The sequence below is a fragment of the Delphinus delphis genome, chromosome 6 (assembly GCF_949987515.2).
Source record: "Delphinus delphis chromosome 6, mDelDel1.2, whole genome shotgun sequence".
NCBI lineage: Eukaryota > Metazoa > Chordata > Mammalia > Artiodactyla > Delphinidae > Delphinus > Delphinus delphis.
In genome coordinates, this window is record NC_082688.1 from 92690143 (window position 1) to 92717061 (window position 26919).

Here is a 26919-nt window from a genome sequence, read left to right on the forward strand (position 1 = left end):
AGGGATTTGTATCCCTGGTACTATCTCTGCCAAGGGCCGGCATTGCTCCACTCTTCCTGAAGCTGACCCTGGAGAGGGAAGGCAGGGGTGAGGCAAGGAAGGGAAAGCTACAAGCTACTGTTGGGAGCCACCGGGGTTCAGCCCTGCTGGGGAGCTGAGGGACAACACAAAGCACGCCCCACAGTCTCCCAAGCCAGCCCCGTTTGAAATGGGTGCAGGTGCCCCTGGGGAGGTGAATTCCTCAGACCCTGGGCAGTCAAGCCCTCCTGCCAGAGAAAGGCCTTAGGAGGAAAGTCTCAGGGTGCAGGAAGCACTGGGGCGGGTGGGGGCAGTGAGCTGGTCCTGGTGCCAGGGGCGGCGTCATCTGATGTGTGCCCTCAGACATGCCCGACAGCTATTATTTCTATTTGTATGATCTGGCTGGGAACCTGCAGCCACACCCACAGCAGGTATTTCCAGTGGGTCACTCTGCCACTCCACAGGAGAGGAACTACCCACTAGGGAGCATGTCACTTTCAAAAAGTATTTTTTATGTTTCTTGTTCACCTCACCTTGCCTCTCACCTTGCCTGACAGGTGTTTGCTGCCAGTCTTCGCCAAGCGGGTCTCCTAAGTGTCTCCCCTGGTAGTAAGTTTGCTCTTTTCCTGCAAACTATAGACATATATAAATACACAGAGTGAAAAATTCATCCTCTTCTTGTTTCTGCATCTTTAAAAGCCATAGTACAGTAGAAGGGCCTTCAATGGCCAATGGATTGCATGCCTATTACACCCAATTTTCCCTTCACGCCTCTCGGTTGGCATTAAGATTTGGGGAATAAGTTTGTGTGGGTGTGAGAAAGAGGCTGTATCTCATCAAAACTACAAATGCCCCCTGTTTTCATTACCCCCCACATCCCTTCCTTAAGTATGACCATAAATTGAGCTCTTTTACATGTAGCCACATCACTCAACATGACCTAAAATAGATTTCAGTTAAAGATTATCTATGTGTCAGAACATACTTCCCACCCAGCACACACACCCATAACCATTCATGCCTTGGCAAGTCCACCTTGCTGATTCCTTCTCAGTGTTAGAGCTACTGACACTTGGTTTCAATGTTATTTGCCACTTTCATTGGTGTCATTGTCATTCACATAAGGTAGGTGACATCAAAAAATTCCCTATAACGAAGAGATATCATGGAGATACCATAACTCTAGAAAACGAATGCCTTACTAGAATTTCGAGTTAGAGGGAAAATCAGGGAAATGCGCAAAACAGAAAAACTCAAAAAAATCTCATGTTAAAGGCTTACATCCACTCTCCTTTCAGAGAACCCAAAGCACCCCAGGCCTTTTAGAAGTCTTGAACTCTCTCTTTTCCTCATTAAGTTCACAGTAGAATGGGATTTGTGCTAGGATGAAGAGGGAACTCCCAGACTCAGGAATCACAATATAGCTCCAAGGCATTTGACGTTGAAACAAAAGCTTCCCCTACTTCTCTGCTTTGTGAAATTCAAGGGGGAAAAGTTTGTGAGTTTTTCTGTCTGGACCTGAAAATAAAGTTAAAGAAAGCAAAAGGAAAGTTCAGTTAGCCACCATCCAAGGGAAAAGGTATAAGATTCACCTGGGCTGTGTCAGGACCATGGAGTCTGGCTTTCAGTCGAGCATCTACAAAGCCCCCTGGAGGAGGCATCTTGCTTGGAATGCTGTTGTAGTACGGGTGGTCTGTGCCGTCACCCTCCTCTTCAGTCCAGGGCTCATCTAGACTCTGCATTCTGTTAAAAGAGGATTTTCAGGGACTTTAGCCAAAAGTCGAGCTTGCAGTCAAAACCAAAAAATCTAATGTTAGTAATTGTTGACCCAGAAAGCAGAGTTTAGTCACTGCCCCTTTAACCATCCAGGTCTCAGGCATATATATAAAGCAGATGAGTGGTTTGGCCGAATATTTCTGACTTATTCACAGTTCTACCCTTTAGGAAATTCTGGTCATATTTGAAACAGGAAAGAACTCCTTTTTTAAAATTACATTTTAATAAGGAAAAATATAATTTATATGTAAGGATAACCAGTTTCTCAAGACATAGACACACATTTTAGTACATTATGAAATTTACCCAAAACAAAATTAACTTTAAAATGGAGATTTATTGACATCAGGGAAAATGGCAGAGTAAGGACCTCTGAAAATTCTCTCCTCTGTAATAGCAACAAGAAAGCCAGCAAAGAAAGTTTCATAATCAACTTTTTCATAACTCTGGAAATTAACCAGAAGCTTGTAGCAACCTAGAGCATGTTTATTAAAACAAACAAAAAACCACAAACTGCTGTCAGAACAACAGCTTTGTTGCATTTTAACTTGCTTTATTGTCATCTCCATGGTAGCCTTAAAAATCCAAATCCCACAGTCACAGTGAAAACCAGCAGCCTAATAGCCATGGGAGGGGACAAAAGAGCATTGAGGCTCCTTCAAAGCCCTATTCCCAGAGAACAGTCATTATTACGCTTCTGGTCATTCTCCAGAATCCTCCACTCCAAAGGTTGTCTTTATTTGACCTGATTCAGAGCTTGTCCAGGGAACATAGCTTCTTCCCCAGGGTCATTTGTCAAAAACAATTAGAAGCACTTCTTTAACATTGTGGCTCCCTGAAACAGTAGATAACATTTGGGGTAAAGAGTGAGCTAATCAGAAAGCTTAAAAGAAAAGCTGGGAAATAATAAGCTTTGACATAATTCTGGCAATCTAGAAGGCTACATGTATACGAGGGCTGTTTTCATGGCCAGGGTTCTGTTCCTGCTCAGAAAAGATGTAAAAAAGCTCTAGTTCTCACCTGTGACTGACTTTGAAGCTTTGCACAAGCAGGAAGTAAAAGCTAACGCAGAGTTGTCAGCTGCCTGAGTGTTGAAGGAGTGCCCCAACACACACACAGAAACCCTCAGCAGAAACTGTGAGACTTAATGGTTTCAGACATTTAAGGAAATCTCTTTTCAGTCATTAGCTGTCTAATAAATGAACTGAGCTGAGTTGTCAGTGACCATATATGACAAAAAATACAGACTTTACTAAGTTAGTTTAGAAAAGTCATTACAACAAACAACCACAACAAACAGCAACAACAAATCCTGAGGAGGGGAGAAATCTGACTTCCAGAGTTGTCACACCACGTTATTTAAAATTTCCAATTTCTACAAAAAATTATGGGATGCAAAGAAACAAAAAAATTTGGCTCACACACAAGAAAAAAAAGCAATCAACAGAAACTGTCCCTGAGAAAACTCAGGTTTTGGACTAACTAGACAAAGACTTTAAATTAGCTACTTTCAATATGTTCTGAGAGCTAAAGGAAACAAAAAATCAAACATGACAATGCTGTCTCACCAAATGGGGAATAACAAAAGAGATTCAAACCTAGACACCTCATAATCAAACTGATTAAAGCCAAAGAGAAAGAATCATGAAAGTAGCAAGAGAGAAGTAGCTCATCATATACAAAGGATCCTCAATAATATTAACAGTGGATTTCTTATCAGAACCAATGGAGGCCAGAAGGCAGTGAGATGTCACATTCCAAGTACCAAAAGAAAAAGACTATCTACCCAAGAACTCTATATAGGCATAGTTTGTTCTATTGTGCTTCACTTCATTGCATTTCACAGATTTCACAATTTGCATGTTTCACAAATTGAAGGTTTGTAGCAACACTGCACTGAGCAAGTTTTCAGTGCCGTTTTTCCAACAGCATTTGCTCACTTCCTGTGTCTGTGTCATGTTTTGATAATTTTCACAATATTTCAAACATTTTCATTATTCTTATATTTGTTATGGTCATCTGTGATCAGTGATCTCTGACGTTACTATTGTAATTGTTTTGGGGTGCCACAAACTTCATCCATATAAGATGGCAAACTTAATCAATAAATGTGTGTTCTGACTGCTCCACCAACTGACTGTTCCCCTATCTTTATCCCTTTTCTCTGGCTTTCTTATTCCCTGAGACACAACAGTATTGAAATTAGGCCCATTAATAACCCTGCAATGGCCCCTCAGTGTTCAAATGAAAGGAAGAGTCATATGTCTGTCACTTTAAATCAAAAGCTAGAAAAGATTAAACTTTGTGAGGAAGGCATGTCAAAAGCTGAGACAGTCCAAAAGCTAGGCTTCTTGTGCCAAACAGTTAGCCAAGTTGTGAATGCAAAGGAACCATTCTTGAAGGAAATTAAAAGTGCTACTCCAGTGAACGCATAAATGATAAGAAAGTGAAACAGCCTTATTGCTAATATGGAGAAAGTTTTAATGGTCTGGATAGAATATAAAACCAACCACGACATTACCTTAAGCCAAAGCTTAATGTAGAGCAAGTCTAACTCTCTTCAATTCTATGAAGGCTAAGAAAGATGAGGAAGCTGCAGAAGAAAAACTTGAATCTAGCACAGGTTGGTTCACGAGGCTTAAGGAAAGAAGCCATTTACATAACATCAAAGAGCAAGGTAAAGCCCCAAGTGCTGATGTAGAAGCTGCAGCAAGTTATCCAGAGGATCTAGCTAAGATAATTAATGAAGGTGGCTACACTAAGCAACAGATTTTCAGTGCAGATAAAATAGCCTCATATTGGAAGGAGATTCCATCTAGGAATTTCATAGCTAGAGAGAAGTCAATGCCTGGCTTTAAAACTTCAAAGGACAGACTGACTCTCTTGTTAGGGGCTAATGCAGCTGGTGACTTTAAGTTGAAGCCAATGCTCATTTACCATTCTGAAAATCCTAGGGCCCTTGAGAATTATGCTAAATCTGCTCTGCTTACGCTCTATAAATGCAGCAACAAAGCCTGGATGACAGCACATCTGTTTACAGCATGGTTAACTGAATATTTCAAGCCCACTATTGAGGCCTACTGCTTGGAAAAAAGATTCCTTTCAAAATATTACTACTCAATGACAATGCACCTGGTCACCCAAGAGCTCCGATTGAGATGCCAATGAGATTAATGTTGTTTTCATGCCTGTTAACACAACATCTATTCTGCAGCCCATAGATCAAGGAGTAACTTCAATTTCAAGTCTTAGTATTTAAGAAATGCATTTCATAAGGCTGTAGCTGCCATACATAGTTATTCCTCTGATCGATCTGAGCAAAGTCAATTGAAAACTTCTGGAAAGGATTGACCATTCTAGATGCCATCAAAAACACTCATGATTCATGGAAAGAGATAAAATCATCACCATTAACAGGAGTTTGGAATAAGTTAATTCCAACCCTCATGGATGACTTTGAGGGGTTCAAGACATCAGTTGAGGAAGTAACTGCAGATGTGGTGGAAATAGCAAGAGAACCAGAACTAGAAATGGAGCCTGAAGATGTGACTGACTTGCTGGAATGTTATGATAAAAATTTAATGGATGAGGAGCTGCGTCTTAGGGATGGGCAAAGAGAGTGGTTTCTTGAGATGGAATCTACTCCTAGTGAAGATGCTGTGAAGATTGTTGAAATGACAACAAAGGGTTAGAATGCTATATAAACTTAGTTGATAAGCAGTGGCAGGGTTTGAGAGGAGTGACTCCAATTTTGAAGGTAAATCTGTGAGGGAAATGCTATCAAACAGCATCACATGCTACAGAGAAATCATTCATGAAAGGAAGAGTCAATCAGTGTGGCAAAATTCATCGTTGTCTTGTTTTAAGAATATGTCACAGTCACCCCAAGCTTCAGCAATCATCACCCCCTGATCAGTAAGCGACCATCAACACAGAGGCAAGACCCTCTACCAGCAAAAAGGTTGCAACTCGCTCAGATGATGGCTAGCAATAAAGTTTTTAGCAATAAAGTATTGATAATTAAGGTGTGTTCATTATTTTTTAGACATAATACTATTGCACACTTAATAGACTACAGTATATTGTAAACATAACTTCTAAATGCACTAGGAAACCAAAAAATTTGTGTGACTTGCTTTATTGTGATATTCACTTTATTGCAGTGGTCTGGAACCAAACCCTCAATATCTCTGATGTATGCCTGTACCCAGCAAAACTATCCTTCAAAATGAATCAAAAGTTAAAACAGTGCCAGATAAATAAAAACCTAGAAAATTCATCACTAACAAATCTGCACTACGAAAAAATACTAAAGGAAGGCTAAAATGAAAGCCACTAAACAATAATTCATGTCACATGAAAAAATAGAGGATAATGGTAAAGTTAAATACATAGGCAAATATTAAAACAGTATAAATGTAGTTTTTGTCCATAACTCTTTTCCTCTCCTCTCTGATTTAAAAGACAACTGAATAAAGCAATAATTATAAACCTGTGTTGATGAGCACTCAATGTATAAATATGGAATCTTCATAACATAACAGCACAATGTAAGGTGGAGAAATAGAGCCACATAGAAGCAAAGTTTTTGTATACTACTGCAATTAAATTGGTGTTAATCTGAATTAAATTGTTACAAATTAAGATGTTAGTTGTAACCCCCAGGGCAACCTCTAAGAAAATAACTTTTAAAAGACAGTTAAAAAAAAGAAAAAAAAAACAAGGTAATGAAAAGAGTTCACTCATAAAATATTTATTTGACACCAAAGAAAGCAGTTATGGAGAAACAAAGGGACAAAAAAATGACATAACACATATAGGAAAAACTAGCAAAATGTCAGGTAAAATCCTAATTTATCAGTAATTACATTAAATGTAAATACATTAAACACTCCAATTAAAAAACAAAGATTGGCAGAATGGATTTTTAAGATAACGTGATCTGACTATATGCTTTCTACAAGAGACACATTTTAGATTGAAAGACATTTTAGATTTAAAGATTTAGGTTGAAAGTAAAAGGATGTAAAAAGGTATTTCATGCAAACAGTAACCAAAAGAGAGCTATGGTAACTCTACTAATATCGGACAAAATAGACTTCAAGACAAAATGTTTACTAGAGACAAAGATAAAAGAGCAACCAGTCAAGAAGATACAATAATTATAAAGCTATATGTACCTCACAACAGACCCTAAACTATATGCAGCAAAATCTGACAGAATCAAAGGGAGAAATAATGCAGTACTAATATTTGAAGACATCAATACCCACTTTCAATAATGGATAGAACAACCAGAGAGAAGATTGGGAAATAGAAAATTGAACACTATACATCAACTAGACCTAACAGACATCTATAGAACACTCCATTCAATAACAGAATATAAATTTTTCTCAAGTCCACGTGTAACATTCTCCAGGATAGACCATATGTTAAGCCACAAAACAAGACTCAAAATTGTTAAAAGATTAAAATCATACAACTATGTTTTCAGACCATAATGGAATTAAAGCAGAAATCAGTACTAGAAAGAAATTTGGGAAATTCACAGATATGTAGAAATTAAACAACACATGCTTAAATAACAAATGGATCAGAAAGTAAATCACAGGGAAATTGGAAGAAACTTTCAGATGAATAAAAACAAAAACAACATACCAATACTTATGGGCTGAATGTAAAGCAGTGCTTAGAGGGAAATTTATGAACTATAAATGCCTATATGATAACAGACAATCTCAAATCAATAACCTGACCTTCTACGTTAATAAACTAGAAAATAAGAGCTAAACCCAAGGCAAGCAGAAGGAAGAATAATAAATATTAAGGTGGAAATAAATAAAATAGTTAGTAGAAAATCAATAGAGAAAAGCAATGAAACCAAGAGTTGGTTCTTAGAAAGATCAACAATATTGACAAATCTACAGCTAGACTGACCAACAAAAAAGAGAGAAGACTCAAATTACCAAAACTAGGAAGGAAAGAGGAAAGACTGCTACCAACCACACAGAAATTAAAAGGATTATAAGAGAAACTATTAAAAATCATATGCCAACAAATTGGATAACCTAGATGAAATGGAAAAATTCCTACAAAGACTCCATCTACCAAAATGACTCAAGAAGAAATAGAAAATCTAAACAGAACTGGAAGAAATAGAAAATCTAAACAGAACTGTAACAGATAAAGAGATTAAATTAGTAATCAAAATCTTGCATCCCAAGAAAAGCACAGAATCATATGGCTGGCTTCTTGGTGGTTTCTATCTAACATCTAAAGGAGAATTAACAGCAATTCTTCATAACTCTTCCAAAAAAATAGAAGAGGACAGAAGTTTCCAAACTCAGTCTATGATGCCAGTATTACCCTGATATGAAAACCAAAGACACCACAAGAGAAACAAAACAAACTGCAGACCAATATCTCTTATGAATATGGATTGAAAACAAAATATTAGCAAACCAAGTCCAGCAACATACAAAAAGAGTCATACACCATGACTGAGTGGGATTTCTTCCAGCAATGTAAGATTGGTTCAACATTCAAAAATCAACTAATGTAATATGTCATACCAGTAGAATAAAAACAAATACCAGATACTCATCTCAGTAGACACAGAAAAATCATTTGACAAAATCCAACACGTTTCCATGATAAAAACCCTCAAAAAACTTGGAATAGAAGGGCATTTTCTCAACCTGAAAAAGCATCTATGAAAAGCCCACAGCTAAGAACACAATTAATGGTGAAAGTCGGAATGCTTACCTCCTAAAATTAGGAACATGACAAGGTTGTCCTGTCTTTCCACCTCTATTCATTGTACTAGAGATTCTAGCCAGGACAATTAGATTATAAAAAGAAATAAAATAATTCAGATTAGGAAGTAAGAAGTAATAAAACTATATTTATTTGCACAGGACATGATCTTGTACATAAAAAATACTAAGGAATACACACACACACACACACACACACACACACACACACACAAATGATTAGCGCTAATAAATGAATTCTGTAAGTTTGCAGGATACATAATGAATATGCAAAAATCAATTGTATTTTTATACATTAACAATGAAAAAATAAAATTAACAAGCAATTCCTTTTATTATAGTATCAAAAAGAATAAAAGATTTATTCTTTTGGTAGTAAAAATTATCAAAGCAAGTGCAAGACTTGTACAATGAAAACTACAAAACGCTGTTGAAAGAAATTAAATAAACTCTAAATAAATGGAAAGACATCCTGTGTTCAGGGATTGGAAGATTAAATACTGTTAAGATGGAAGTACTCCTCAAATTGGTCTATGGATTCAAGACAATATCTATAACATCCCAAGTGCCTTTTTTGTAAAAGTAGACAAGCTATGCTAAAATTTATTTGAAATTGCAAGGGGCCCAGAATAGTGAAAACAATCTTGACAAAGAAGAATGTAGTTGGAAGACTTATACTTCCTGATTTCAAACTAACTATAAAGCTATACTATTCAAGGCTATGTGGTACTGGCATAAGGACAGACATACAAATCAATGGAATAGAATTAAGAGTCCATAAATAAACCCATACATTTATGGTCAATTGAATTCAACATGGATGCCCAGACAATTCAATGTGTGAAACTTTCAGCAAATGGTGCTGTGACAGCTGGATAGCCATTTGTGAAAGAATGAAGTTGGACTCTTACCTCACACCATATACAAAAATTAAGTCAAATGGATTAAAGACCTGAAAATAAGAGCTAAAACTTAGGAAAAAACATAGACGTAAACCTTCATGACCTTGGATTAGGCAATGTTTCTTACATATGACACCAAAACAAAAGCAACCAAAGAAAAAATAAGTACATTAATTGGACTTCATCAAAATTAAAAATGATTGTGCTTCAAAGGACATTATCAAAAAAATGTGAAGACAACACAAAAAAAGGAGAAAATATTTGCTAATCATATATCTGAAAAGAGACTTATATCTACAATATATAAAGAACTTCTATACAAGTCAACAATAGAAAGACAAATAACTCAATCTTAAAAATGAGCTAAGGATTTGAGCAGACCTTTCTCCAAAGAAGATATACAAATAGCCAATAAGCACATGAAAAGATGCTTGACATCATTAGTCAACAAGAAAATGCAAATCAAAACCACAATCAGAGACCACTTTGTACTCACTAGGATAGCTAAAATCAAAATGATGGACAATAACAAATGTCAGTGAAATTGGAACTTTCATACGTTGCTGGTAAAAATATAAAATGGTACAGCCGCTTTGGAAAACAGTTTGGTAATTTCTCAAAATTTTAGCATAGAGTTCCCATATGACTGAGCAATTCAGCTCCTAGTTGAATTGAAACATCTGTCCACACAGGAACTTGTACACATCTTCATAGCAGCGTTATTCATAAGAACTAAAAGGTGAAAATAACCCAATGTCCATAAACTGATAAATGAATAAACAAAAGGTAACATATGCATACAAAGGAATATTATTCAGCCCTAAAAATAATGCCATACTGATACATGCTACTATATGGATTAACCTTGAAAACATTCCAGTAAGTGAAAGAAGTCAGGCACATATTGTATGATAACATTTATATAAAATGTCCAGAATTAGCAAATCAATAAAGACAGAAAGTAGAGTAGTGGTTGTCTGGGGAAAGGGGGTTGGAAAATGGGGAGTAACTGCTAATGAGTATGGGTTTTCTTTCTGGGGTGATGAAAAATGTTCTGGAATTAGATAGTGGTGATGATTGTACTTGTGCTATCTTTGACAATACTAAATACCACAGAACTGTATATTTTTAAAGGGTAATTTTATCATAAATAAACTATATATCAATTTTTAAAAAAATAATAAATGGAGCTTTGGCTACATTTGAATTCTCTTTCATTGTCTTCTCTGGTTTTGTGTTGAAAATAACCTTGGAGCTCTGCAAGAAAAATCAGAGGAAAAAATCTTCTAAGGAAAATCATACCATACCAAAAAACCCATTCATTTAAAAGTATTATTTTTTATTTCCAGTTGGAGATGGGTGATGAATCCAGATCACAGAGTCTGTCCCCCAATAATTAATACAATGAACAAAAAAGAATTCACGAATAAGTAAAGCCATCCACTCACTAGCAGCAAGAGAAGAAGGAAAGAGGAAGTCATGTGCCACCAACATGAAACTTTGAGATGCTGGGGCAGCTTGCTGGGACCTAATGCTGCCCCACTCACTCCACGCTCACCTGTCCCCAGCTCTACTCCAAGGAATGTGGACAAAGAAGCTGACTGTGCCAATTCTCATACCTCCAGCTCATGCCCAATTTGAAGAGAAATGGCCTGAGCAAGTGAGCAGAAAACCCAAGGAGAACTGCTCACAAATAGAACCTCCTGTTTTGCTGGCCCCTGGGAAATCTAGAAGGAAAATGGGCCAGTGCCCTCCACAGTCCAGGGTCCCCATAACAGGGCAGGGAGGGGAAGAGGGACATGGCAGCTGGAAGCGAAGTGCATTCTCTCACAGCCCAGTATTTCCCCAGCTGGGACAGAAGGTGGTGCATTCCCACCTGCTCCCTGGATCTCAGACCTGCTCAATGGACACAACAAGCAGCTTGTCAGACAAGATGAGACTGATATCAGGGAACACAGGTCCCCTTGTTCCTGCTCTGCTTTAGAAATGTTATACCATTACTTGCATATTGGGTTGAAAGTTTTCTCGGTAGATAAGATCTCTCTACTTCATTCTCTTTCCCCAAAACTTCTTCAAACTTTATTATATAGAAACATATACAGGACTTCATACCTTAAGTATATTTCTGGAGAAGCATGGTAGTTCAATTAACTTCCCCCACTCATTTTTGACATATTATTTTAATAGGATTTATTTGACTTCTTTGCAACATTTCAAAAGTACAGAAAAGCCTAAATTAATATAAAAGCCACCTACACATCCACCACTGAGATTAAACAAGTGTGAACATTTTGCTATATTTGATCTCTTTCTTTTAAAGAAATAAAACTTGTCAAACTTGCTTTGGATGAAAAAATACGTGATATTAACTGTAAAATGCTAATGGTAGAATCTAGATGGTGGGTATACAGGTGTTCCCCGCAAATTCTTTTTGTATATTGGAACACTGTTGTTATAAAATGTTAGGGAGGAAATACACTTAACAAAATCAGTTAAAGCCCACCCGTGTCCCTGTCATCCTCAGATGTCCTAGAGTTGGTATGTAATATTCTTGCATGTTTTTATACTCTTTATACACATGTACTTATCCATAAACTATATATACAATTTTTTATGTGTTTTTAAAATTTCCATAGATGGTTCATATCCTTTTCTTTATCAACCGGGAAAAAATGGGGCCTTCACAGGCACCTCCAGAATGAATGTCTTAACAGAAATTTTCCAGTGGATGAAGGAAAAAAAAATTAAAATTCTCTTTCAAGAAAGGTGAAGGCTTCAGAGAGATGAAAGGAGACTTCATAATAATGAAGGTAGAGGAGGCACTGCCTTCACAACTAAGTCCTGGAATGTGGCTGCAGAAGTTGGAGAAAACATAAAAAGTAAATTCAGGAGAAATAAAGTTTTATTGACAGTGAACACACCATTGTAATAGGCTTTCAATAAGACAGGTGACTGAATAACCAACATGCCCCATATTATTTTTTTTTAATGCTACATGGAATATTCTCATGTCCTAAGGAATCTCAAGGGTAGACGCTGAACATTTTTTATAATAAACTAAACATCTCACAATTCCTGTTTACATTTACTATTTCAGTTAACACTTAAAATACTGCCAAGCCACTATTATTCCTATTTTACAGAGAAAACTGCTGAGACCCAGACTGGTTAAAGAACTTGCCCAGGACCACACAGGCCATCAAGTCTGAAAGCTATGAAAGCCAATAAAGCAGAATCAATGCTCGTCATTCCAAGCGGAGTGCCTCACGAAGGGAGCCTCTGAATCGGGACTTCGGCTAACCCTGAGGACAAGGACAATGGGACAGGTAGAACCTGTGGTGACACCGACCCAAGGAGGCAACATGTGGAAACATCACGTGCTTGCAGGAGAAACAGAACAAAAACGTATTACAATGTTTTTTTTTTTTGTAACCTTGGCTACTGTCACTATAGTTTCAAGAAAATGTTTTTCTAAACATTGGGAGCATCGCCCATATGTCGGCTTCCATCTGTCAGTTTCCTGAGCCATGGCCCAGCACCAGTCAGGTGTCTCCGGGCCCAGGAAGCCCTGGGATTAACTGTGTCTGTGCAGAGCACTCCTCGGGGAGGTAGTTGTGTGGTTTCCTCCTTTTAAGTGTTTTCAAGAGGAAAGGTCAGAAAATGCAGAGAGGTCACTGCAAACGGTGTCACAGCGCTACTCACCGGTCGTGGAGAGCAGGGATCTTGGAAGGACACTGCAAATATTGCTTAAACCGGAGCTCAAAGGCTTGTCCGATGGAGCCGATGACCTCCTGGGCCAGCCCGTCACAGCATTCCAGAATGTGACAAGCTGTAGGAGCAAGGGACACAGGCTCATTAGAGACAGACACTGGAGCTACCCAGGCTCCTCCTTCCTGAGGGTGAAAGCCCGCAGCCTAGGAAAGAAGAGAGGGACAAGGAGGTGCCTTTCATGACATGTCCTGTCAGCTCTGCGTGCAGCTTAATCCCTGAGAGCCCCCAGCGGTACCGTTTCACCGCAGAGATCCATTTCTTAATAGCCTATTCTCTCCAAAAGTAAAGGTTCTATTTGTAAGTACGTTTTAACATTTTTAAGTTCAACTTGATTGCTCTTCTATTGCTTTAGAGTCTATAAAATATCAACTCAGAACTTAGTAGGGAAACAGGGTTTGGAAGGAAACCTTAACAAGACAAAGAACCTGATAGTAACAAGAAATGAACCCCTTTAAGACCCCGTGAGGCTTAACAAATGGACTTAAACTGGCTCTTATTGAATGAATCCTGAGGTATCCGATGGACTTAGAGCAAGCTGTTTGCTTACTTCCTAGTGGGAGTAGAGTGTCACCACCAGACGTGGCAACTCAAAGCAATAAGATCAACAACCTTGTAAGATGAGTTTAAAGGGATATTAATTAATCACTATGACCATCCCACCACATGCCACCTGCATCTACACTGGACGAGACTGGATATTCATGCCAGTTCTCAGAAAAGGGGTGTTGGCAGGCCCCTCAGAGACCTGGAGCAACCTTTAACCCCTTTGGGGTGCCCGCTGTCATGGTGGCCAGGCTGTGGTGTAATCCATGTGGAACCTTTGGAGAAAAGAGGGTTGAGTGGGGGAAGGCACCTAAGAAGGTCCCATCTCTGCTCTACAAGAAAGTAGAATGTCTTCTCCCCAGACACACGTCCATGGCATCCCACAGAAGAGTCCCAGACCCTTCACGTTGTCCCGTGACCAGCATGACATGCTCTGTTACTAATGGGATAAAGGCATCTCCCTGGAGAAAATGACAGACGCATGTGTCACACTCCATCTTTCTCTTGCCACCAGTTAGGATACAATTGTGTTTCAAGGAGGTTCCTCCAGGAGCACAGTGGGTGCCCAGCAGTGAGAAGAGGCATTGCTACAGGGGTAGCCATTCCCCAGCAGTGATTAGGGAGATGCAGAAGCATCCCTCTGCTGCAGGAGAAGCGAGCACAGAAAGAGGACTCATTAAGGTGGGAACTGCGAGGGAAGGAACAGAGACATCAACACCTCCACAGTTTGGCCACTCTTCCATCACGATGCCGCCTTCTACACGCACAAAGACAGCCAGGCACCACAGAGCTCACCCTGATGGTGGCTGCTAGGGTGGGGGGCCTCAGGCTTCTTCTCTCCCCAGGCTCGAGGAGGGAGCATGCTCCTGAGGACACAGGGACAAGCATTTCCTGGGAAGAGCAAGTGTAACCGGATTGCTGCTTCAGACTGCAATGCAATCCCTTGGATACATTAGCCTATCTCAGATATGGCCAAGGGATTTGTCCAAGGAGACAGGTGTCCCGGCTGTATTTTATTATTGAGTATTGATATTGTTTTATGTTATTATTGATATTAGTATTTATTATCAACCCGGTTAGGCACAAAGCAAGGCCATATTAAGCAGCTGTTGGAGTCATGGGGTTGTTCGTTAACGGATAGCAGTGGAGGTGTCTTTCCAGCCAATAAGGAAGTAGGAGTCTAAGACAGAGTGAGAGAAAGACACCTGGCTCCCCCACCTGCCCTGTGTTTCCAGCCACACCTGCCCCCTCCACGCAGCATCAGCACCAGCCAAGAGAACTTGCTGGCCAGTACTTTAGAGAAACAGAATAACAACTGGGGACGGAAGAAAGTGAAGCTTATTTTTCTTTTAAGGAGAAAAGCAGTGCCCTAGCCTTAGTGAATAAAGAGCAAGGTTTCTGCAGAGGGGGCCATATGATCAATCCACACGGCCCCCTCATCTTCTACACACTAGAGAGCACGAGGTTGGAAGTGAGACTTCTTTAAATCAGTTCCTGGGACATTGGGAAGATGCAGGGCTCTGGGTGGAAGCACCCTCACTTGGTGAGGGTGGAGCCCTAGTATCTGGTCTAGATACCAGAGGGTGACAGGAACTGCAGATGCAGAATTAAATCACGACTCCAGGCTCTGGGGCCTGGCTCATTCCTCCGTGGACCGTGAAAACGTCATCTGTTGGCTAGGTCTGAGGATCCTCTGTAGAATGGCCTCTCTGTGTTCCAGAAACCCACTCCAAATCCAGATCTAACCCTGGGCTGACAGTCTCTCTGGACCTGTATTTTCTCTGACTGTTGCAACAGTCTTTCGCTAAAAGCTACTGTCTTCTAACTTCACCTGTGTGACTCAGTGTGTGTTAGGAATGATGAGGTTCTCGCCACAGGTAACCATCGGGGCTGCTTGTTTTACATCCCATGAGGAAAGGATGGATGGAGGTGTCATTCATGAGCAAGAAGGAGAACTGGATGAGAGGCAGGTACAGAGTGGTGGGGCCCAGGATCGAGACTCAGAATGATGTTGTAAAACATAAAACGTGGCCCCAAACAAACATAGGAGCAGCAAAATGGGGTCATTCCTCATTCTATCCCTTCTGAAGGGGACGGGCTCTTTGGCAGCGGTGCAGTAGTTGCTGGGGTGGGGGGGTCTCCGGGGTGGGGGGTGGGGGTGCTTTTCTGCCCATGCTGGTCTCTCTCTCTGACCAATAAGCAAGGCTGATGTCGCTTTCCTGGAAAGCCAGCTCAGACCCCACAGCAGCCAGCTCAGCCCTGACACTAGTGAGGGGACTTCATCAGGCCTCACCACAAAGGTCACTCCCGACCTGGGATGAGCCACTTGAGAGCAGGATGTGCTGCAGCCCTTGTAACCATGCCAGATAGAACTGGGGCACAGCATCTTTCCTCACACAGCAGCCTCCTAATGGGTTAACCACACATCTTCCCTGCACAGTAGACACTGGCAGATCAGAAGTCCCTCCGCAAGTTTCCCAATGGCTCCAAATAAGTCCAGAGGCCAGTGGCTGCACCTGTTCATCGGTGTTCAAGACTGCCCTGGCCATCTGACTGATAAATGGACTGCAGGCCAACGGGGGCCACCATTCATCTGAGCTAGCTCTCTGAGCCCTGCCTGGGATGGCTGCTCCGTTAGTCAGCACAGGCAAGTGACGCCACAACAACAAACAGCCCCAGCATCTTAGTGGCTGAAAACAATCCCATTCTCACTTGTTCATTTCTGGGCAACTCTCCAGGTGGTGACCCCATGAACCAAGCTGCTTTGATCTTTCAATCCTGAATTTCAACACAAGGCCTCCTCCCAAGCCAGGGAAGAAAGAGACAGCAGGGCCTTGCACCAGCACTAACTGCCTCATCCATTCTGCTCTCACACAGAACTGTCACCTGGCTCCTCCTCCACCCAGGAGAGGCTGGTAGTACAGTCTCCTGCGAGCTTGGAAAGAGTGAGGTCAGGACATCAGTGAGTACTAGCAATGCCTATCACATGCACCAAACACCCAAAAAGGCTTTACTTCTGTAAATAAGAAATTGTCAAGATTTTCTCATGCTTACCTGTGAAGAACTCTTTACTATACTGAGCATGTGTCCCAAATATGTATCTACTTATTTATAAATTGTGAACATATATTCCTGTGTTAATATAATAGTATGTATATTATAAAAATATCTTTCAAAAGATGTTAAAAATGATACAATAAAGATAAAATAAAGTTCAAGATGTCTTGTTGGCCCTGAAAGCATCACACTGTCATTTATTATCTCAAAGCAAGATAAATATTTTGGGTGAGGTTCATCACTAATGATGATGGATAGAAATTCATCCTTCCATCTTTGAAATATTTTTCTTAATCATTTTGAGTCTGGAGGGGTTGATTCCTTATCTTAGCTGATTAGATTATTGTTGGGGTGGGTTTTTTTGTTTTTTGGGTTTTTTTGCTTTGTAAAAGTAAGACCCCACTTTCTCACCCCTTCTGTGGTCAGGAGCAGCTGACATACAGAAAGGGTGTCACTGGCTCACTGCACCCTTTACATATGACTACGGGGTAATACCCGCTCTATCTCAGATCAGTGACTATAGACAGAGGCTCCAGCATGTGTTTCCCACCACAGTGGCTGCTTCCACACCCTGTGGGATGGGCCACCCCACCTCAGTGGGCATTGTTTTCATGGGGCGACTCTGCAAGTATGAGCAGAAAACCTCTCAGGATCTGTGCTGCTCTTTTAAGAAGTCATGGCCCCTCCCACCCACACCCACACCAACCCAACTCACACTTCACAGCCATCTGGCCTCCACAAGGCAGCCCAGCCCTTGAAGGGGTCCCATCTCAGACTGTCCCACTGTCCTCTTATCTAGACTCACGGACTCTCCAAGAGTTCAAATTCATAGCCAAGTTCTCTACCAACTGGTGACTGACATAGGGAACCTCGGAGATACCTGGAGTCATTACCTAATCAGAAAAAAATCCTACCAAACAATGACTGCTGTCTCTTCCTCTTAGTGGGCTGATAACTCTCACCCCTTAAAAGGAACACTGAACACCAGTGAATTCTTACCAGAGAAATGGAGACTCCAAACTCAAGCATAGTTTTCAGCCAACTCTAGTCTGTTCACTTCATATATCCATATATTCCTCATTGTTCCAGACTTTTTTGATCTGAGACAGGTAAGAACTCCAAGATTCAGCTGCCATGCTCTTAATTAAGAGTTGTTTAATATCTGTTCTAGCCCCAGAGTGGAAAACTAAAACTTTATGAGGAGATAATTTTGCACCTATCAGACTGGCAGGGATTTAAAAGTCTGAAAATTCCAAGCGTTGAACAAGAGCTGAAGCCAAGGAGCCCTCCTGTGCCACTTGTGGAATTATAAAGTGAAATAACCATTTTTAAAAAACTGAAGGTGTTCCAGAACACAGTGATTTGTCCCAGAGGTATAAACCCTAAGAAAATTCTTGCACATGAGCACAAGGCAAATGTACAAAATATTTACTGCAGACTTCACTCAATAGACACTTATTGAGCACCAACTCTGTACCAGGCTCTGCCCCAGGATCTCCAGATACAGCAAGTAACAAAACAGTGTCCTGCTCTCACCAACCTTACAGTCTAGAAGGTGGACACTGAAAATAAAGAAGGAAAAATATACCATTAGAACGGGTTGAATGGTGCCCCCCAGCAGCCAAAGCCCTGTCTACATCCTGACCCCCTGAACCTGTGAAAAAGAGTCTTTGCAGATGTAATTAAGGACTCAAAATGAGATCATTCTGGATTAGGGTGGGCCCTAAATCCAATGACAAGTGTCTTATAAGGGTCAGAAGAGGAGGTGACACAGACACAGAGGAGGTGATGTGAAGATGGAGGCCAAGGAGGCCATAAGCCAAAGACTCCTGGAGCCACCAGACGCTGGAAGAAGCAGGAAGCCTTCCCCCCTGGAACGTTTGGAGGGAGCATGGCTGCTGACACCTTGATTTCAGACCCTTAGCCTCCAGAACTGTGAGAGAGCAAACTTTTGTTGTCTTGAGCCACAAAGTTTGCAGTAATTTGTTAGAGCAGTCACAGGAAACTAATAAAACCATAAAGACAATAATGTGAAATAAAGGGGGTGATGAAGATGATGTTGTAGGGTGACATGTAGGATGACCAGGGAAAGCCATATAGGAGGTGGCATTGCAGAAGAAGCCTGAAGGAAGTCAGGGAGTGAGCCATGGGAAGGTCTAGTCTAAGAATGTTGCAGGCATAGGGCTCAACAGGTGCAAAGGCCCTGAGGCAGGTGCTTGCTTGCCATGTTCAAGGAAGAGCCAGAAGATCAGTGGAGCTGGAGTGGAGGTGAGGGGAGATCATAGGAAACGAGATAGGGGATAGAGCAGGAGTGAGCTCACATCATGATGAGTGAGACAGGCAGATACTTTGTGGTGGAAGGAAAGACCTAGCTCTGTGGCTTGTCAAGGTGAGGGGGCTAGGAGGCTTCTGAGCAGAGATGTGCAGCAGGCTGGTAACTACACAAGTCTGACTTTCAGCCAGAAGCTTGGGCTACACAGGAACATTCATAGTCTTTGGCACAGGGTATTTAGAGCTCAGGGACTGGCTTGTTTATTTAAAAAAAAAACACACAAAAAAACCATGGTTGACGAAAGCCAGATATGGGAAACAACCTAAACATTCACTCACAGGAAAATTAACCTCCCACCACAGTGTTATGAGATGGAATTTAACCTCCTGGCTTAAAAAAATAAATCATTACTTTCACCTATTATACAGAAGAGGTTTTACTCCTAGGGGAAAGAAAAGCCAGAAAAGGTTCTGTATTATTTAAGGAGTTCATACTCTAAGTTTCTCCCGGAAAGTCACCTCCTGCAGCCTACAACTGTCTGAGGCCAGAGGAACCCTAAATTCAGTGTTGAAATGACCGTGAGCTAGTAGAGAAGCCTGGAGAAGAAAGCACAGCCATGTGAGGCAGTAGTCCATGGGGGGCTTCCCTCTCAAGTCCAATCACCACGTTTCCCCCTTATTCAGGAAATCCTGGGGAAAGGGCAGCAGGATGTGTTAGAAGCTATAACAGCTGAACACTCAGGCCTCTCTACCATCAGGTCAGCACCGTAGGATATGACTTTCCATGCAAGTTCAGGAGTTGCAGAAGGCGCCTGAACAGGGATGCTATTGTGGTTATAAATTATAGGAAGTACATGCCACCTGCAGGCAGCCATATGTCTAATTAGGACATTATTTTTTATGTACTTTTGTGACCCAAACAGTCCATTCCGAACCAATAGACATTAGATTGCAGGGAATGGGAGTCCTTGTGTAGTAATACAGATTCCAATGTGAAAAGAAAATGGTATATTAGGATCCAGCAAAGCCTGATTTTGGGGGCTTTTTATCCTACATATATCAGTAGTCACCTTCCAGGTCTCCTGTCAGACCTGCCTTTCAGCTATAAGGTGCCAACCTCATGAAACTTCACTCATTTGCAATCCCTACCTTCTCAAGATGGTGGTGGTTACCATAGAGCTTAATGACATGGGTCAGAGATCCTTTGCCCTTCCACCAGATTAATTATATAAGCCATGGGTTCTTGATACTAGAGAGAAAATATAATTTTTTTCTCACTGTAAATACTGCTAGATTATCCAAAAACACACACCAGAATGTATAAGCAGGAATCAGTGTGGAAAGGACAAATGATAACAGTGAGGGACTTTGACCCATCTCTGCAGGATTTTGACAGAAGACTTTCTGGGCTCCAAATGTGCCTTGATGCCTGCCTGCCTTGAGTAGCTATGCCTGCAGCCAGGGAACCACAATGGGGTCAGCACATCAACTGGGGCCTCTGCGTGGGGAGTTGGATATTTAAGAGTCCAAATAAGAACATTCACTCCCAGAATTTCTTGCTAATCTGACTCCTGCATGGCAGAGGCCATTCTTATTCAATTAAACTCTCTTCCTGGCCTAGGGCAGGAGGAAAGAGAAGAGAGCAGCCAGGGGAGCCCTCCCCCAGCTCCTTGCCGAAGGAGGCAACGGTGGGTGGACACATATCGGATGGAGGCAAAGCCTGCTCTGAGATACTGTTCATGGCCAGATCTATGACTCCCCTCCCTTCCCACACTGCCTCCCAGGAGGCTGGGGCTGCCTGGGTACGTGTGGGAACAGAGATGTGATGGATAAGGAAGGCTGCAAATTCCTGTCGGAGGGCAGGTCTGGTTCCCCTCCCCTGAATCTGAGCTGCCTGGGACAGCTTTGACTAGTCAACTATGACAGAGATGAAGTGGTGCCTGGTCTTTGGCATCCACTTTGGCATCATTGAGCCCAGAGTTGCTATGTGGGAAGTCCTACTGCCCTGATTCAGGGGCCACTTGGAGGAACCCTGAGACTCCTTGCAGAGGGAGAAGGACCCTTCTGGCTTTGGCTTCTTGTCCTCCCTACCAAGGTCCAAGGCATGGAAGTGAAGTCAGCTTGGACCCTCTAGACCAGGCCAGCCACCAGCCAAAGACCACCCAATACCCCATTGATGCCACAGAGAGCAGAAGAATTGGTCAACTGAGCCCTGCCTGGACACTTAATACTTCATCATATCAAAAGATATTTTAAAATGATGGCTGTTAGGCCATTAAGATTTGTTACAGGCAACAGATAACTGGAAGGAGGGAGTGATCCTCTCCTATCAAGCATCTCAAAGGACCCCTATGCTGCTGGTGCCCCCAAAGCACCAGCAACGGCGCAGAGGTCTGGTGTCTGTCTTTACACCAGCACTGCATGCAGGTCCCAAAGGGAGCTGGTCCAGCAACCATTGAGCACATGGAGTGGATCCTGATTTCCATGACTTTGAAAAGGTACTGTGGACAGAAGGTGCTGCTGGTTTGCAGCCGTGAAACAAGGTATCAGCTTGTATGCTTCCATGGCCCTAAGTCAAATAGCACAGGGTTAAACTCCTTCAGGGTCTGGACCTAGAGCCTGATTTCTCAGTCCTGGCTGTACATGGGAATCATCTGGAGAGCTTTTAAAAAGTACAGTTGCCTGGGTACCCCTCTCTGAGGCCTGAGCATTGAGATTTTTTTAAAGCTCCCCAGGTGATTCTAAAGTATAGTTCATTTTCAGAACCATTGACCTAGGAGCCATTAAGGGTGTAAAAAAAAAGTCTAGGATTACTTGAAGTTAACTTAGAACAAACAAAAATAAAGGAAGAACTTCAACAAGTGTTAACTCTGGGATGAGTGCAGCCTGCCACCTCCCCCTCCCTCAAGGCTGGTGGGAAAACAGAATGCTAAAATCTCATCTGTGGTGAAATTTTAAAAGAAGAGTAGGGCTTCCCTGGTGGCACAGTGGTTGAGGGTCCGCCTGCCGATACAGGGAACATGGGTTCGTGCCCTGGTCTGGGAGGATCCCACATGCCGCGGAGCGGCTGGGCCTGTGAGCCATGGCCGCTGAGCCTGCGTGTCCGGAGCCTGTGCTCCGCAGCGGGAGAGGCCACAACAGTGAGAGGCCTGCGTACCGCAAAAAAACAAACAAACAAACAAAAAACAAAAGTAGAAGAGTATATATATGTATATGGACAGACATAAAACTTCTGCAAAGCCAGCTAGGAAATCTTAACAATGGGTACCTGGGGTAGAGGGTGGGAGGAGGAGGGGAAGCAATGGGTGATAGAGGGAAGTGCCATTTGTAGTGTTACAAACCCCACAGGTGACCTCCATCAGTGAGTTCTAAATTGGAGTTGTGCAGCACCTGGTGGCTTTCTGGGATTCAAGGGTAGTGCCCCCTAATCAGCTCACCTGTCCAAGCTTATTAACATTGGAGGGGGGGACCCTTTGGTTTTGTAAATGATGAAAGAAATGGGGTGGTGGGTATGTAGGGAGGGTCTAGGAATAAAGGTTCCATGTAGATGGGAAGTACTTGGATGTTTCAAATCCCCTACCCAGCCTGTGTTTGAGGCCCTAGCACCTTTGTGGGGTGTAAGTGGGCAGCACCAGAGCTTGGACACTGGCTTCCAGGGCCATGCAGAGCAGCACGAGGCTTCTCGGGGAGACTTAGTTGGCAGTGGACGCACAAGGAGCTGTAGCTGGGCAGGAGGCCAGCGGTTTGCAAAGTCTTCAGGTGTAACTGAGGGCACCTTCAGAGTATGAGTGGGAGCTGCCATCCGCAGGTCAGGTGTACCAAGCTCTAGCCATCTGGATATAAGTGTGTTTAAAGCTCTCAGATATCCAGCATCTCCTAACCCAGCCAGGTGTGCCGCCACGCTTCACTGCCTGCAAACCTCAATTATCGCTAACAGTACGATATGACACTTAGTTTGGATGAAGAGGGCTGAGATCATGAGGACCATCTGGTATCCATTGTTAAGCCTGGCTGCTCATGAGTGAGAGATGACGAAAGTCACACATTGCTTACCTCTGCGATTAACAGGGTCCTTAGCTACGTATGCAACATAGTCTGTTGTATCCTGTGAAAGAAAAATGAGATGTCACATCACTAATCACAGGTGAAGACAGGACAGCAGACACATCATGCATACAGCAGATCAGTAATCAAGAGTAGCCCTGATGACAGCCCAGCATTTCTCAGACTGTACAGTGGGCAGGAATCACCGGGGATCTTGTGAAATGCAGATTCTGACTCCACAGGCCAGGAGCTGGGCCCGAGGTTCTGCATCTGCAGACAGCTCTCACAAGACACTGATGCAGCTTCGCCACACCCACACTTTGAGCAGCAAGGGTGTGAAGGGCATCCATTCTCAGCATGTCGGATCACTGAGGAGCTATAAACACACTAATACCTGAGTCCCAACTCCGAGATAATCTGATTTAACTGGTGTGGATGTGAGGCCCAGGCATTAAGGATTTTTAAAAGCTCCCCAGATGATTCTATTATGAACCAAGGCTGAGAGCCACTGCTGTCAGCTGTCTCCAACAACGATCCTCAAATCTGAGCTGGGGTCAGAATCCCCGGCAGGGCTTGTTACAGCACAGATTGCTGAGCTCCAGCCCAGGGTATCCGATTTGGCAGGTCTGAGGTGAGGCCCCGAAACGTACATTTCTGACAAGCAACCAGGTGCTGCCACTGATCTGGGGGCCACACTGAGAAAATTAGAAGTGATGTTCAAAGGCTGGTTGCAAACATCCCTCATGGGTGGATGAGATATGGATACGATGACATAAGTAGTAATTTTAATTCTTTTAAGATGTTTCAAAAGCATGAGCTCTATTTAGAAGTCTCACCCTTACACATGAAATATAAGTCCCCTTGCCTGCCTCATCTACTTGGCATGCAGAGGAAACGATGACCTCAGGAGTGAGCCGAGGTGACCATGTGAATTTTAGTTTCTAAACAGAGGAAACAATAATTCTCTTAATTCTTGAAAGCAAAAGAAAGACTTTCCTGCAAAGTTGACATTTTCAACATTCAAAAAGTCTGGGGGGGGCATGGTAAAGGTCTCCTCGTTGCTGTGGATATTTCCCCCATGTGATGGTTTTGGAGGACTCCAAGGTTATCGATTAGCTTCCAATGTTTTCAGCATCTGCAAGATTCTCTGTCGTGAGTTCCTTCTTTGTGATACTCTATGGGCAGGAGAAACGACCCCTTCTTTCTCCACAGGGCTCCAGAAAACCCTCCAATGTGTGAGGGGAAGAGGGAAAGTGAGTGTGGAGGCAGGGGAGGAGGATGCAGTGCTTCTGAGAACCCACTGCAGGGTGCAAGTCGCTTTTCCAAACATCACTGCCCTGCAACTCAAAAACACCCACTAAGACTAAGAAGGGAGAGAGCTCTTCCGGCAGCTCTTGACGTATTGGACTGCTACCCTGAGGTCATTCTCCAGCATGTAGTCTATCTAAGCTGTTTCCCCTTCCTGCTCAGGCTCTATCCTCTCTCTTTTTCTCTCTCTATCTCTGTCCTTTGGTGTATTCACAGACTGACCTGGGAAAGGGAGTGGGAGTCCATCAACCGGTCGACCTGACTTCCTGCCATTTCATCAAGGAAGATCGGGTCAGAATCTGAAGTTACTGGCAAAAATAAGGATTGTAGCTTGTAATCATAGACACTCTTCCTGGATTCAGGAGATGTGAATGTCAGAAGTGGACTTAGGGAGCACTAGCTTCTCAGTCTGAGATCCATGGAACCCTAGGGTTGGGCAGGTATATTCTCCAGTGTTTGAGATGTCACCAGAATCTCTTTTCATGCTTTCATTTCTATGATAATCTTAAAAGTTAATACAGTAATATGCGGGGTCATCTGAATGACACCTGTGCCATCAAGCTCTGCACGCAATTTCAGTGCCAAGATTTTCAGTGGGGTTTCCAACATTACGGGTGCCAGGTTTTTAAAGAATCAGAGAGAAAAGAACAGTCAGATGGCTTTGCCCCACCTGAAGCAAATTAATGTCACATTTGTACACAATGATGTACCACTGAAGTGTTTACTTGAATGGAAGAAATCAGTGGAAGGAGTGAGTCATCTGGCGCCTGTGGTAGTAGAGAGATGCTGACCTCAAAGGCTTCTGCACCATGGTAGCCAGTTCTAGAGTCACATTGGGAGCAGAGATTTAGTTTCAACAAAACTTTACTCATCACAGTAAATTAATTTTACTTTGAATGTTATTGCCTTTACTGTGTTTATTTGTACTTAATTTCCAAGTTTGATTGGGATTTACAGTTTAATAAAAGGAATAAACATAAGGAGTCTATACATAATTTATTTTTGTACATATTTGTGTAACAAAACTAATTTGAGTCCACATTAGTAGCATATACAAGGAAATTCTTCTTTTTAAATTCTTACTCCAGTCTGAGAAATGCTCCTCTGGCTTCAAGCTAGGGAAGGAAGACTAGGTAAGAGATGTGATGTGTCCCTGTCACTCAGATGATCAATGGCCAAGCCAAGGACACAGCTTTTCCAATGCCAATATTGATGCATTCCCGGCACAGTGGGGGAGTGTATTGCTGTTAAAACAATGTTCTTGACATCACCCAGTCACACAGTGAGCACTCTAAGTGCCAAAGATGGGGATGCCAAGTGCTTGTTCTGTATTTACCCATGTCTGTTCTCACTCCCCAAGTTTTTCTGAGCCTGACCATTATTCTGGCTTTCTTTTGGTGATCTTTTAGAACTGCTAATAATAGTAGATTATAATTGTAGTATGCCTTTTTTTTTTTTTTTTTTTGCGGTACACGGGCCTCTCACTGTTGTGGCCTCTCCCATTGTGGAGCACAGGCCCCGGACGTGCAGGCTCAGCGGCCATGGCTCACGGGCCCAGCCGCTCCGTGGCATGTGGGATCTTCCCGGACTGGGGCACGAACCCGTGTCCCCTGCATCGGCAGGCAGGCTCTCAACCACTGCACCACCGGGGGAAGCCCTGTAGTATGCCTTTTTTAATTGCAGGGATTAACTGTGTTTTCCAGTCTGTCTTATTTGACATTTCAAAATACCATTTTCTCACCCAGTAAACTGAGGCACAAAGCAAAAAGTAGATATATACTTAGCAGCAGAACAAGGAATAGGACCTAGAATTGTTGGTTTTATTTAAAAGGTATACCAATTGTAATGGTTATAAATAAATTTGGAATGAGAACTCATGCACAATGTGATGTGCATTTGAATTGGTTAAAATAAAAAGTAACCAGGCTTCCTGTCCCCTGGAATCATGACATTTTCTGTATCAGAAAAAAAATATTAAAAGTTATGAATTACTTTAAGGGTCACTGAATGTTTCCTTTTTTTAAGAGGAGGTGATAGGGAAAATTGAAAATAGTTCACAGGTCTTTGTGCATAGTGGAGAATAAAATAATTCTAACACAGGACAATGTATTTGGCTTTCCGTTTTCTAGATCTCTGCATCTCCACTCAATGTCAACATGAAGATGAGGTTTGAGACAAGTTCTTGAAAGGAGATATTGATGCAGGTGTGCAACGTTTCTGCCTCTTATTTTTCAAACTGGGTTACCTTCCAAATTTAAGAATCTATGGCTCTAAGCATCACATTAGGCAAGCAAGTAGACAGCCACTGCAAATTAACTAGATCTGGTTACAGATATAAGTATAGATATGTGTATATGTGTAGTACAGGTAGAGAATGAGTGTATACATATGTCTAGATATAATCTTCAGAAATGCTCCTTAGATGGGCTTGATTATGGAACACTTCCACT

The 26919-nt window shown here is 42.1% G+C and overlaps 1 protein-coding gene across 2 annotated transcripts in view; it reads right to left on the reverse strand.

The window, feature by feature from the left end:
• SHC3 (SHC adaptor protein 3) overlaps positions 1 to 26919 on the reverse strand; it is a 141730-nt gene that overhangs the window by 27951 nt on the left and 86860 nt on the right. The window contains exons 6-9 of one of the 2 annotated variants that reach the window (XM_060013535.1): positions 23171 to 23222; positions 13178 to 13304; positions 1611 to 1761; positions 564 to 651 (exon numbers count right to left, since the gene is read on the reverse strand). In XM_060013535.1, coding sequence (XP_059869518.1) covers positions 564 to 651; positions 1611 to 1761; positions 13178 to 13304; positions 23171 to 23222 — 418 coding nt within the window. Of the gene's footprint in view, positions 1 to 551; positions 652 to 1610; positions 1762 to 13177; positions 13305 to 23170; positions 23223 to 26919 lie in introns of both variants that reach the window. The other variant, XM_060013534.1, reaches the window with a different exon arrangement.